The sequence below is a fragment of the Mesitornis unicolor genome, unplaced genomic scaffold (genome assembly GCF_000695765.1).
Source record: "Mesitornis unicolor isolate BGI_N332 unplaced genomic scaffold, ASM69576v1 scaffold16954, whole genome shotgun sequence".
Lineage (NCBI taxonomy): Eukaryota > Metazoa > Chordata > Aves > Mesitornithiformes > Mesitornithidae > Mesitornis > Mesitornis unicolor.
Window position 1 is genome coordinate 22,633 of NW_010180935.1, and position 15,065 is coordinate 37,697.

General features: G+C 39.6%; 1 protein-coding gene across 1 annotated transcript in view; it reads left to right on the forward strand.

Annotated features, from left to right (window-relative positions):
* LOC104539669 (PDZ and LIM domain protein 5-like) overlaps nucleotides 1-15,065 on the forward strand; it is a gene marked incomplete at its 5' end in the record, with an annotated part of 39,455 nt that overhangs the window by 19,648 nt on the left and 4,742 nt on the right. Inside the window, 3 exons of the mRNA XM_010183256.1 lie at nucleotides 7,457-7,631; nucleotides 13,539-13,719; nucleotides 14,717-14,837. Coding sequence (XP_010181558.1) covers nucleotides 7,457-7,631; nucleotides 13,539-13,719; nucleotides 14,717-14,837 — 477 coding nt within the window. The remainder of the gene's footprint in view (nucleotides 1-7,456; nucleotides 7,632-13,538; nucleotides 13,720-14,716; nucleotides 14,838-15,065) is intronic.

The window sequence follows — 15,065 nt, forward strand, 5'->3', positions numbered from 1 at the left end:
GGAAAGAGGGAGGCACCAAGACTTAAAGTGCTATTGCAAAAAGCTTGTCCTGCCAGTAAGGACTTGCACAAGATCCATAATGGGATGGACTGTGGCACTTTCTGTCTGTGTCACCTTTATTTTTTCTGTGTTTCATTTGTAATCACCCCAGCCCCAGTCTCGGTTCTGTTGACTTTACAGGCCATGCTTACTGGATAAGTTAAGTTGATGGCCCATCACCTTTGGGAATACTTTTGCATGGAAAATACAACCAAACTATTAAGTCAGCATCCCCTTGTTCATAAAGTTCTGCAGTTTTGCTTTTAGGGCCATCTCACCCCAATTTGTTTCCTTTCTATATCAGGAAATTAAAGGCAGGACTAATTATTATAGTAGTTCAAGGAGCTAAGTGCCCATTGAGGACCATGGTCTGAACTTGGGGGGAAAAACAAGTAATGCTACAAGTTGTTAAGACAAATCCTTATATTGGTGGTAAGGCCTTTGCGAGAAACAGTCTCAAAACACAAACAGTTCCAGTATTTTTCACTGAAAAAGTTTGTTAATGATTGCTCCTCTGATGCAGTCACCATTCATAAAATCAGAAAGCCTTGTCTATCAGTGGTATGATTGACAGGCCAAAACACAAAAGCTTCCTGATCTTGGTATATGGACTGTTATTCTTATTTATTTCTCCTGTAATCTAAATTATTATATCATCATGTGACAGCAAACCTCAAGAATTTGTTCTTACAAGTTAAGTAACCTGAAGTCACTTAGCCAAGCAAAACCCATTGTGAAACTGGAGTAATTTATAAATGTCAAACTCAATTTGATGGTAGTATGAAATTGTAACTCCTGCAGACATGGTGAAAAAATGAATATGTTTCTAAAACTTGAAAGTTTGTATTTAAGAAGGGGCAGATCATAGTAATGATGCAGAAATGTACTATCTACTTGTTGGAGGCAGAATGACCTGGTCTACCTCACTACATGATTCGCTGAACAGAGTCTCAGCTAGCTGTTACAAATACAACCTTTGACAATTTTCCTGTGATTTGATGTTGCTAAATTCATGTGCTGTTCTACCAAGCTGTGCATTTAAATTAATTGCATACATAAATCAGATAGATTGCATGTTCCTTTCTCTAGTTATTTAAATAGAGGTGAAGAGATTATTTGTCTCTGTGGGTATTTCACACCCATCGAGTGGGAACATTCACCAACTTGCAAAATTAGATGCTCGTCATCGTTGATTTCGTAAATGCAGCTTGCCTGTTGTCACAGACTGGCTCGCCAGATCAGTTCTCCTTCATTTGCTAGCGCTGGATCAAAGCTGTGAGGTGTCCTGTTCAGGTGCAGGACATCTGAAAATTATGCCTAGTATTTGTTCAACAAATGAAAGTCAATATTCCTCTGGTAAATGTGTTCTTACCGCTATTCATCATTAAACATCAGTTCCATGAAACTGGCAGATAATCTGCGTGTGAGCCAGATTGGACAGTCACGCTCTCTGTAGGCATCATCATGCTGTCGAGGTCAAAGCAGGAGCCAAAAGCAAGGGGGGCAAATGCTATTGGCAGAAAGCTACCAAATAGGTTTCTAAACTGTCACTTCAGAGAAATTAAACATTATTGTGCAGGTCTTTGTTTTCTCTTTCTTCTCGAGGCATGTTTTTGGTAAAAGTGACGCCAGTTGTGCCAAATTTGTGATGGTGTGTGATGTAACAGATCACAAGGAGACAGGCTGAGCGAGCCAAAACCACCATACTAATTTTAATTAAGATGCTTTACAGCTAATTTAGCCAGAGCCTTTCCAGTTGAAAGGCTGGTTACTAGCGCAGGAACTAGCCCCTGGAGTTGCAAGGGTCATTGAAATTGGACCGGGGTGGCACCTGTTGTGATTTTCCACAGGGCACGTACCAGCCTTTGCTGGCTTTTAAAGACATGATAATGGTTTAATCCTTCCTGTTCTGCCTTTAATCAGTGGCAGGGGTTTAGCTCTGACTGTGCTTCCAAGACTTAGTAGAGGAAAAAAAAAGAGAAAAACCGCTGAACCCAAGGTTTGGGGTTTTTTTTTGTGGTTTTGGTTTTTTTTTCCTTGCCTTCTTCTTGTCCTGTGGCTTTCTGCATTGAAGTTGTGCAATTTCACGCGGGCCTGGGAGTGGATGGGGTGTTATACACGGCTAATGTAACGAGCTGACAGCCGAGCTTTTCAGACTCATTGCTTCATCCGGCCATCTGTTTGGTTTGGAGGGAAGGAGCAGGAAGATTTCTTACTGTACAGATATATTAAGAGAAGTCAGAATATTGGACGTATGAAGCTTTATATTTTCCATTTATAATACAGTAGTTTGATAGCAGCGTATAAATCACTAAAGTTAGAACACTTTAAAATGAAGTTCTGGCACTCCCACCGCTTAAAGTAGCATTGTTATTTATAGATATTACATGAAGTCTGATGTTATGTTTAAGTGAGCGTTAAACAGTTCAGGCTGTTGTATTGTTGCTACGCACCGGAGAACCTCTGTCAAAGTGACTTTGGCAGCGCCGCGTATCCGCCTTTCTCCCTTTGTCTTCCTGAGCGTTCGCCAGTGTTTGCAGTTATCCATGTGCTCAGCGATGGAACAGCCCATTGTTAGTATTGAGAGGGCAAAGTCACACTGGGATTTTTGAAAAAAGGAAAAAAAAAGCCACTTCTTTACCTTGCCTAAAACTTTGTTAAATATTAAACTAGCCATACCAAGGAGTTTAGTGAAAGCAAACATTGAGGGTTTGCTAAACTTAAACCTAATAAAGTAAGAAGTTAATAGTCGGGTACAGAGTGTTTTCTGTTTTAGAAAAGTCAGCTATGACAATACACAAGTGTAAATCAACAGTGCTTTGGAAGGTTTAATTAAAGAGAGCAAAAGTGAAGTGAAGCCTGCAAAACTTCAAAATTTGGCCACAGAGATATTTTCCTGACTTACAGAGAACCCAAACCTACCTGGCACTTAGGGTAGGTTAACTCCTGATGGGGTGTATAAGCCTTATAAATTATTTTTTATTTATTTTTTGTATTTAATTATTATAATTTATAACTCTTCAGAGCACCCACAAAATTTGCTGTGCTCTGTCCCATTTCAAGCAACAAAAGTGGTGCCCAGAATATACATGAGGTGACGTTGTGTCAGGAGGCACCTGGATTTGTTTCCTTTTCAATCCTCACATAATCATCATTTGCAATCAAAAATGTGCCTGTATCTCACCAGATCTCGGGTACCCGGGCACCTCCCCAACACTCTCTGAGAACAGAGCTGCTGATGGGATCCAAAATCATGTATGTAAAATGCAAAAAGGAAAGTATAAAGCACAAGCCACAGGAGAGCTCAGTGATTGCCAAGAGTTGAGAGGTCTTTGCTGAGATTGAGTGTAATAATTTGTACTTGCCTTGTCATTACTGGTGTCCCCTGGTAAAAGCTTCTTATTGCAAGAAAAAACACCTGCCTAAGTTTGCTGGGCCTGATGTTTTTCTTTAAATCATGTGGTTGTGTTTCAATATGAAAGGTTTTCAAGGGAATAGGGAAGAGAAAGGTCAGGAGGGGCATGTGGGGACTCTGAGTGTCCCCTTCCTCTCTGCTTGCAGACAAAGCTTCTTGTCCAGTGCAGGAGAGTTAAACTTGCTCTTTAAGTAGAAGGTATAGTTGGGAAACATCAGTGTTCAATCTAAACAAGAAAACAAACCTAATATTTGAAACTCTAGCTACAAGAATTTGAATATTGTTGAAAAAAAAGTACTGAGAATTCATAGATATTTTAAATGGTGAACTAATAGTGGGGTTTTTAAAATAAAAAACCAAACCAACAAACAAAAATACCACCTCCAACAAAAAAATGCTCCCTGGATTGCAGTGGAAGTAACGAACCTTTGCCAAAATTACTAGAGTGTTAAAGGCAAGTTTGTGGCCTATGAAAGACACAAGTGGGCAATAAAAGCTGTCCTTTGGCTGGTGTTCAGGTGGGAATGAGGAAGGTAAAACTGAGGCAAATCAAGTGGTCAGAAAGGAAGAATGATCTATAGTGAAAAAAAATCTAGCAGAATGACTGTAGAAGGTTTACAGAGAAACTAGTATACTAAACGTGGTGAAAGAGCTATTACTGTACTTCACTGCTGTGTTTTCTTTAATAAGAATGTGGACTGTGGACCTAAAGGCAATAGAAGCAGACTGACTCCTTTAGGATGAAAGATCTCGACTGAAATAAACTTGTGCCCAGTTCAGAACAGGAATAGAGGGGTATAATACTGTGCAAGACCTACAAGGTCTTAAGGTGAATACTAGCAAAGAAAAAATACCCCCTGAGAGAACGCTGTTGGGACAAATAGTCCAGGCCTTGCACTGGCCTCGCAAGGTGAAAGAAGAAAGCATTTGACAAAATGTTGTAAGGTCTTGCTTTTCAGAGTTTTCTGAGCAGAAGGGAACCTCTTCTGGCCTAGTTCTTAGCTGCAGATGGCATCTGCGGTCATCAATTAGATATTGTTCCCATCATAGTAGACCTACCCAGAGTAATGACATAAATTTACACATGACAGTTGAAAAGCCTTTTAGAACTCAGTTTTTGTTCAGTATCCAAAAATATTCTGGCAAATATAGAAGTATCTGAAGGCACAGGGCTTATTTGTCATTGCTCTTACTGTGGCTGTGATCCCATGGGATTTGTGTGTCTGCTGGAGGTCTGGGTGTTGAACCCGAATTCACCGGTTTTGGTGGAAGTGATCCATCTGTCTTCACTGGCCCTCAGGGCTAAATGCTCAGCTTGGTTTTGTGTAGGCCACAGCTCTTGCTTAACACAATACAAGTTTGTGTGGTTTATGGTACAGTTTGCTTGAAAGAGTATTTTTGTTTTCACTAGTATTGCTAGTAGGCCAAAGTTATTTCCCAAACTTTTAAAGAGTTATCTCCTTCTTTCCTTTTTTTAGTGCTTTGAATAACTCAGAAATGACTGATTTGTCTAACAACTCTGAAAGTTTACGTAGACAAATCCTGCTCTTGGCCAGTAGGAACTCTGAAGTTGAGTGGTGTTCAGAAAAGCATCAGTCATAAAACCAGCATTAATGAAAGCTGTAATGAGACCAGAGAAAAGGGAATAATCGTGCTGTTTGTACTTTTTTCCCCTTTAAACAAGAAGTAGAGCTTTTTTTTTTAACTACACAGTGCAAACAAGAGCTAGCTCATGTGTCTGAGTGGGCTTTGGGATTCAGCAGATGAGTCAAACAGAAATTAGCAATATACTAGAAACTGCACTACAGTTTGATTTATGGCAAAAGCAGTCTTCAAACAGGTTTGGATTTAGTGTGTATTTTTGTCTTCTCGTGAAATAGAACCTGAAAATTAGAAAGCTATGTGTGATGACAGAGGAGGAAAGTGCTATTAATCAAAACCACTTTTGTTCATGTCTTCAAAGCCTTTCTGCTACCTTTTCCATTTTTATCTGTTCTTAGGTTTTCAGTTTAGCAGGCATTTATAATCTAAAATAAAGTACAGTAGCAGAGCGACTTGTTCAAGAGCAAGTGCTTTTATTCCTAAATACTTTCTACTCAAGAATGCTGAAAGTTTCTAGAATCATGGTGTTACTTTTCAAGATATTGAAAATTAATTAATTATGCATTAAATATAAGAAATAATCTTATATTTAAAAACAAAACCCAAAACACAACAAAAACCACTGATGAACTGGTATAATTTTTGCTAATTTAGATACTGAAAGAGATCCAAAAATGTGTCTGTCTTGAAATGACCTGATTTGAGAAAATTTAATGAACCAGCCAGTGAGATAAAATAGGGTGTCTGACTATATTGCTGCTTCATACAGAGAAAGAGTAAGCAAAAGTAGGTATTGAGCCTGTATCAATGGATTAATACAAAGAATAATTATAATACAAAAGTACTGGTATTAAAAAGTATTTCTCTTCCAGCTATGTTGCCTTAGCTTACAAATAAGTGTGAATAGAGGTGGGGGGTAATTAATTAAGGCTCACTGGATGGGTTTGATTAAATTGTGTGGTGCGTGGCTATCATGCTTCTCTAAATAGGGGATTGCCATTTCTGTTGAATTTTATGTGCGTTTGCTGTCACTTAAATTAATCTCCTCTGTGAATTAGTAAGCCACATCCATTTGAGCAGGGAATGCAATATTTTGCCTGAGAGGTATTTGCAACTTTTCTGTGGGGCTGAGGCTGGTCAGCATTACATTAAGGGAGATAATGATAAGCAATTTTTCATCTTTTCCCTGGAAGATGACATGAAAGATGGGAGAGGAAGATTCACACAAATACTAACAGCTCCACAAACTAGTTTTCTTGCCAGGCTACATACCAATGCCCTGACTTCATGTTGGAGAGCTGCATCATTGCAGCAGAAGCATCATCCTGCGCTGTCTGACATCTCTGTCATTGCTTGGGTGTCTTTCTCTGAGCTTCCACTCGGATCTTAATTTCACTTTTTGATTTACAAGGTTTAGTACGGCTGCACTAAAGCCAGGTCACCAAGTAAACCCTCTCCATTTCTCTTGCCTGTGGTTACAAACAAAAGGCTATGGAAATGTATGGGGTTTTAGTGTACCTGAAAAAGAATTCTGCACTTTGACAGCAATAACTGCTCCCATAAACTTGTGATGCTGTAGCCTGTACATTACCAAGGTACATGTATCAATACAGGAGAAAGAAAAGCAGAGGACTGTTTGTTTCTTCATTACCCATGGCAACAAATATCATCTGTGCCTTTCATTTTTGTAACTGCATTTTTCATGCTCCATAAAAGCTTATGTCTGCTCTACAACTCTAAAAACCTGAGCGCAAGTGGAAGTGTGTGGATGTGTACATTCCTGAAAGCGTCAGGTTTTTATTTCAGTGTCATAACTTTTATAAAGAGGATGTGAACGTGGCTTTTGGAGTGTTTCAGATTGGCAGTATCTAGAGATCTAGACCAGTGTTTAAATTTGATTTAGAAATATGTTTTCCTTATACAGTACTGTGTTTTAAGTTCCTGTACATGTTGTATTGAATGTGTACTCTTGTTTAATCTGTTAGTGATGATGTATGAGCTATTGCACTCCTTGTAAAATGTTTTGAGTAGGTATGTCATATTCTCCCATCTCTCTTCATACACTGATATTCTTGGCTTCAGCTTTTGTGTGTAAGGCAAAATAATGCCTTCACACGTTGTATATTCCTTCGCCTAACTGCTTTAGTATGTTGAAATTTGTCCACTACTTCAAGTTAGCCAAAACCATTCTGTGTTATTTCACAGACATTTCATAAAGAAGGTAGGACTTACTTGGTGGGGGAGGAGGGGAAAATAAGTGCTTTTTAATTTATTCCTTTAAGTAGGCAGGTATGCACTGGACAAAGTTGTTAGCAAATGTTGCTGGTTGCTTGTATTTCAAAATAATTTAATTGGTACTGAAAGATGGTCTTCTAAATTCTTTTGCCCCTCTTTCCCCAGTGCCTGCCAGTGGATGGACATCAAACAGTATTAAACCACCCGGAACAACTGCCCCGAGTGAACAACTTGTGACAGCACCTCAGCTGAATGAGCAAGACACGCTGGTGCAGAGGGCAGAGCATATTCCAGCAGGAAAGCGTACTCCCATGTGCGCACACTGTAATCTAGTCATCAGGTTTGTAGCTATTAGTTTCTATCTGTTTTGTTTTGCTTTCATGATTTTGGGTTCCTTAGTCACAAGCATTTTAAGGCTTCATTTCAGCAATGCAGAGCACTGTTTTCATGCATGGTTTGTTTAACAAAACTGAGAATGAGAGTAATGATGGAAGGAAATAATTGTGAACAGCAAGCAGTCACAGCCTTACAACCTGTTTTACAGAGAACCAGAAAGCTGGGTGGAGTAGAGAAAAAGTAAAACCAAATAAAAGTAAACAAGTTAGTTTTCACTTATATACCCATTCAAATAGAGAAGAAAAGCTAGTTGGAAACCAGTAAGAGAGCATAGTCTTCTAAAGACTAACTTGCCACAAATGCTTTATAAACCAAAATTTCTAATTGAGAAGAAGAAAAATAGCAGGCTCTATCCATGTAAGAAAAGCAGGGAATAGAGCTTTAACAGTTGCTAGGACTGGTTTAATAATAATTTCCTGCAATGTTAGAGAATGAAGAGCAAATAAGGTGGTGAAGGGTCTAGAGCACAAGTCTTAGAAGGAGCAGTTGAGGGAGCTGTGTTAGTCTGGAGAAAAGGAAGCTGAGGAGAGACCTTATGCCCTCTACAACTGCCTGAAAGGAGGGTGTGTGAGGTGGGTGTCAGTTTCTTTTCCCAAATAACAAGTGATAGGATGAGAGGAAAAAGCCTCAAGTTGTGCCAGGGGAGGTTTAAATTAGATATTAGGAAAAAAAATCTTATTAGGAAAAAATAATTTTAAGGCACTGGAACAGGCTGTTCAGGGAAGAGGTGGAGTCACCATCCCTGGAGGTATTTAAAAGATGTGTAGATGTGGCACTTAGGGACATGGTTTAGTAGTGGACTTGGCAGTGCTAGGTTTGCAGTTGGACTTGATGATCTTAAAGGTCTTTTCCAAGTTAAACAATTCTATGATTGGAAGACATACTCTTTTAAAATGTTTTCTTCTTGCTTGTTTAGTCATCGATGGTGTTGAACCATATGGGGAAAGTAATGCATTGTAGTATTTATTTTTTATTCATCTGTGTCCCATGTTTTCAGTGAGCAAAATAGGAGAGCCTGCACTATATTTCACCATGGTTCAAGAAAGAGACTTTTTGATTAGAAAACATGAGTTCTGAAAAATGAGGAGCTCTATGAGCTGTACAAATTTCATTCAGTATAATAAAAAGTCAACCTTTCCACTATGAGTTTTTACAGCCTTTTGAGCCCTGGCTTGGATTCTGCATCAGAAGGTGCAGCTAACTCAGATCACTTGATCTCTAGGCATGAATCGAGTCCAGCTTGTTTACTTTCATTAGATTTCTGTTCTGATAGTTCACTACCAGTTCAGTTAACATGAGGTTAATTTTAGAGGAATCACTATTCCGTGATGTTTCGGAAAAGATTTTCCAACTACCATTATATTTGTCAAGGAAATAAAAATATATGATCTGAATGCCCTAGAAAAATGTACACACATTCCCAGCATAAGTGTACATATTTTTTAATCCAAATTTTTTGCTTCACTGCAAAATGGAAGATTAATATCAAAAAAGTATACACACTTTTTGGACGAGATTAATCTGATTTGCTGAACAGTTTGGCCTATATAACCATCCTGTCTGTCTTTAGTATTCTGATTTTTTTGTTCCTTGGGCAGTGGAGAGCTTTGGATTTGTGCCTAGTAAATATTATGCAAGCAGTTTTCCTTTTCATTACCATCATTTCAGTTTAAAGATCAATACAAACATAGCAAATCCACTATATGCTGCATCTTTCATGTAAGAAACTTTGGTATCTTTTACAGCATCTGTGGTTTAGCAGGGGTTGCTGATGCTCTGTGCTGTGGGGTCTCACAGCACAGTCCCCAGATCACTCCTGAGCAGCCAACCTCTCCTGTTGGCCCTTAAATCACTTGCTTCTACTCTTTGCCTTTATCATGGTAAAAAGGAGATGAGCTGCTGCCCTGTAAGTAGGGGAGTGTATTGGTTCATGGAGCAACCTTTGCTCCTTAGTGGCTGCATGAGGAGAAACTTTGGAGCTCAACTTGACAGTCCTTAAGCCATCGTCACCTATTGTAAGTGACACCTCTTCATGAATAGTAACTGATACTCACCTCTAACTTCTTTGTAATTTGGTGGTGGCATTTAAATCCTTACATTTCTTCATATATTAAATGCCACCTCAATTATTAAAAGGAAGCATCATTTCATTTGAGGGTGAGTTGATGTGTGTTAATCAATGCCAAATATGCCTCATGTTCACAGCATACAGTTGATCTGAAAGACTGTAATGGCATTTTGAATTCAAGTTTTAGCATAATTACAGTTCATGCCCTTAGCGGTAGCATTACCTATGAAAAGGTAGGAGGAGGATCAAGTGACATTGCATTGTACATCTGTTTTGAAGCCAAAATGCATTGTGGAGTTGGTTACTTTACACTCAGGCATAGAATAACCATGGCTGGTTGAGACAAAACCATTTCTTAGAGACGTCTTATAACTTTTTAATAGATCTTTAATTATTCATAGCATGATTGTCTGAAGATTCCAGGTTTTTCCAAAGCTTCATTAAGTAAGCTTTTCTTTCCATGTCTGAAAGAATCAAAGTTGGGGGCAAATTAAATTTCCCATGATCTACTTGTTGTGATGGTCTGACTAGCATCTGACATTTCATGGTGAAGACTTCTGGATCCCAGGCAGTCTTACTGGGTGCTAGAGTGCAGAGTTGGCTGTCCTTCTGAAATCCACACATGTTTTCCCTGGATCTCTGCTCAGAGCATACTCTTTGGCTTGTCCACTTGTGTATGATGATTTGGTTTTGTCAGATGTAATTATTTTAAAAGCCCAAGGGAGAAAGTAGAAATAGTGCTTCCCTTCAGCATCTCCTATACAGAAATTATGTATTGTGGCAATTTCAAATGAGAAGAAGAAGAAACTTTCTACAGTGTAGGCTGCTATATGGTATAACCTACTTAGCAGGTGTGGAAGTCCTTTTAATCTCTCTACCACCAAATTTCAGTTCTGGCTTGCTATCATAATAAAAGCCAGATGAGAAGCTAGATTATCAGCATACTAATACATCATGACCATACAGATAAAGTTACAGTTAGTTACAAGTGTAAAGATAGTGAAATTACACTTATATTCCCTGTACATTACTTACTTCTCCTTCCAATTTGCCCCTATAACACTGCTACATGCAGGACCCAGATGTTTTAGGTGGCTACCAAATTTATGTACCTGGTGATCCTTTGGGGCATAAGAGTCCATAAATATTGTTGTAAGAGCATCAGAATCTATTTTAAAAAAATAATTACAACTGTTTACCTCCATCTGTGAGTTTGGTTCGTGTGGTCTAGATGGTGATGTCAGAAGTTTGTTCAGAAATCTTTAGCATGTCACAGTAGCCTGGGATAGCAGTGCATTCATAGCCAGCTGTTGCCAGCTGGATCACCCCATATCTTTGGATGGAAGGAACATGGGTTTTTAGCACCACCTTTAAAAATATATTATAGTTGACAGAGGAATGTGGAATTTTTTTATTGGGCTTTTTTTGTTTTTAAATGGGGAAGAAAGGATGAAGCTCTCTGCAGCCATCTTCCTAGCATCTTCATGCTCTAGTTACTTCTTATCAGGTTCTGTGAGTGTGGGCATGTGACCCCCTTATTAAAATTGGGGCTTTAAACTCCTTTTCACATGAATACAACAAATAAATACTTTTCATTACTGGAAGCTATCGTTTTGATCGCAAAAATGTGCAGAGACCAGGAACACCTCCAAGTTCTGAATATCATGTTTTAGTGAATTTTATGTGGCAGGTGTTTATTTTCTTTCCTTTCTTCCATGTGTTTTGGGGCAGCTTTTAAGTCACTGGTATCATTAAGCTGCACCATCAGCTTGACATGTTTAAACTACGACCTGATTAAAAGTAAAATTGTATTTAGAAAGCGTTCTTCTGGCCACGTGTGCGCAGGGAGCCAGGCTGCTAATGGAACACCTCGGAGACATTGTGCAGGGCACGGCCACAGCTGTCTGGGGACCTGGGGAAAGAAACTCTGTAGATGCACTCTCGGGCTGTTCCCCATCCGTCTGTCCCGAATGGCAAACTTCAACATGTCAGGGCTGTAAACTCTGGAGAGCTTAAATGCAGCAGATGTTGTAAAAATTCCTTCCCCTCCCATCTTGCTTTCCATTGCAGAGCTAACCGAGCCTATCGTTTCAGTGCAGATGGCCAGAAACTCAATCCTACCTGGAGCCGGGAGAGCCTCTTTGGTGTCAGCCCCGTGTTAATGAATCTGTTAAATTAGCCAGTGCTGACACGGCGCACTGAGAGCACTTTGTTGTACATAAGGGCTTGTATTGTTTGATCAGTACATAACTGCAAGGGCATTGATGTAAAAAGGTGCTTGTTGAGCGGCAGGAGGGTATCGGGTTAGGTCAGTGTTTGCACTGCTCAGGCATCCGCTGGGAGCGGGGGCCAGGGAGCTGCGCTCAACCCCGACTCCCTCCTTAAAGGGCTATGAGCTGCTCTCCATGAGCCGTTTTTCACTGTTTTCTCTCCAATAATCAGAGGTGAATGGAAGAAACTGTTTCAGATTAAATAGGTTCATCATCTCAGGTATGTGACTCATCCTAAATCTGCTTGAGTCCCTTATCTTTGACTTTCATCCTGTTGAAAATACATAGCATCTCCAGAGGAAATGTAGAAGAGAAATGAAAATAATTACCCCCTATTTGCAAGGAAGTTGCTCTCTGTCCTCTGCCCACTTATATTCCCATTTTAGAGTCAGTATAACCCCAGAAGCAGATAATAAGGGGGTTTTTTTTATTTCTCTAATGCTGTTGCTTTGTTCATATGAAAATCTTATCTTACACAAAAACATTCTTGAAGCTTACTTGATTAAAAGAAAATGTTTAGCAACAATGTAGTGATAGTAGTGCTTTACACTCTTTTTGCAGTGAAGTATTAGCTCAGTAAAAAAAGTGATACATTACTAAAAGAATGGCATCTGTATTGGTCTTGCAAAACAGGGAAATCTGATGAGGGAGATAAACCACAAAGTTCCCTTGAAACCTAAAGTCTGGAAGGTTGAGTGTTGGTGGGACTTTAGAGACACCTCATTAAAGTAAATATGTTCATTAAAGAAATTAGCATGCTAAATATGTTTTCAGATGAATACAGATACAATGGTATATGTGGGACTTGTGAGTTACAAACTGGAAATTTTTTTGTTGACTAAGAGATGGACAGGTTTATTTTGTCTATTAACCTTGTTGCATCAGCCAGACAAATGCTGTTAGAAGCATCATCGTTTTGTGTTTGCAAATAATAGAGGAGACTGTACTTGCAGAAAATGGTCCTATTTTAACTGGCTTTTTAAGGAAAAGCCCCAACAACTGGAGTGTGTTATCGTGTAACAAACATGTCAGATAAGGACAGCAATTGAATTTTTGTCTCACAAGTACTGCTATTATTGGCTCTTAATGGAGTTAAGTCTACTTAACAATTTGTGACCTCAATACAATTGCACACTGAAAGAAAGCTGATGATATTGCTGAGTCAAGTATTTCTTTGCAATAGATGGAAATAACTGGGAACATCCTCCTTCTCATTTTCTCTAGCAGCCACTTCAGCACTGTATTTAACGTAGCTCCAAAAAAAATTTCTGATGCAGTGAAGCAAAGAGAATTGGTATTTATTGTGGTCAGGTCTTTGTGGCAGATAGTTCAATGGGAATAGGTCTGGTTGACACCTGATGCTTTCCTGGAGCCTGTAGGAGGAAAGAGGGAATGAGCAATAAATGTGAACAGGTCATAATGGCACAGAGGTATCAAATGTTGAGCCTATTAACAGCTTTTGCAGGAGCCAACCCAGGGGCATTTGCTGACAAAATCTCTTCTTTCTAATCAGGGGACCCTTCTTGGTAGCTTTGGGGAAGTCGTGGCATCCAGAGGAGTTTAATTGTGCTCACTGCAAAACCTCCATGGCTTACATTGGATTTGTGGAAGAGAAAGGGGCGCTGTATTGCGAGGTCTGCTATGAGAAGTTCTTCGCCCCTGAGTGTTCAAAGTGCCAGAGGAAGATCCTTGGGGTAAGTGACCAGTGAGTGCCCTGTTTCTCAGTGGGAACAACCCCCACAGTGTTCAGTGCTTCTGTGTAATGAAATTACCTTTTATCTGGCCCAGCTTGCATGCCTCCAGACTTAGTCTGACATACCTTTTCAGTGCCCATCATGTACAGAATATGGTTTTGGCTCTTCTAATGTTGAGCCTTTTCAGTCTCTTTGAGAAAAGGTGCTGTAGACTCCTTGTTTCTTCCAAGTTTTCACGAAGCTGCTCTGTAGCTGTTGTGATTACTAGATTTTCTTGAGCAAAACACTTTTAATTGGCAGCTTTTTACAGAATTCGAGGGGGAAGGAAAAACAAATAATCCTCCTTAGCCGAGCTGAGCACTGAGGAACACGTCGTTTGGCCAGATGTGAAGTACTGAAATATTCCCAGTGGTAGTGTGGATAGAAAGACACATTATCCTACTCGGCACTAATATTGCTAATTTGAGCCTGCCAGCTGATCGTCCGCTGCTTTACTGCAGACAGCAATATGTCTGGACTCTTGTGTAACTAGGGTCACACAGGGCTCTGGCAGGGCAATTCTCAAGTCATATTTGGCACTGTAGCGCCTTCCAAAACAACACGGAGCAGTCATAATTTTCTGTGTGATGTCTTCTGATTAACTATTCACAGACTTGAGGAGATGGAGGAGATGCTGCTTTTCTTATTTCAGGGGACCGTTGTGGTTGAGATCCTGATTAAAATGAAAGAGGTGAATAAATGAGATGTTAAATCTGTCTGACTTTACACTGAACCTTCCAAAAAATGAAATGCTGCTTATGACAATAAGGAGACGTACCATAAATAAAGCACCCTCATTAAGTTAAACATCAGCAGAAATTCTGCGAACAACTCATTTTCAAAGTAGCAGTAGGAAACAAAGTATTCTTGAAGCAAATCAAGTGTGGAGGCATGGTCACTGCAACCTAGTCATCACATCAAAATAATGTGTTAATAACAGTTTTTCTAATCCCCACAGGAAGTAATAAATGCTTTGAAACAAACTTGGCACGTTTCCTGCTTCGTGTGTGTGGCCTGTCATAACCCCATCCGCAATAACGTCTTCCACTTAGAAGATGGCGATCCCTACTGTGAGACGGGTAAGAAGCAACACAACCACAGTTTACTGCAGCTGTGCGGGGAGGCAGAGATTAAAAAGGTTGGAAAAATATAGTAATTCCTCTTTCTCAAGCTTTGCTTCAGAAGAAGTGTCCCAGCAAATTCATGTAACTCTGAGATGGCAATTCAAAGCATCAGCAAATGCTGTAGGCACTTGAAACTTGCAGCAGGAGAAGTGGGTGAGAATTTCTTCGTCGGCTTCAGCCGGG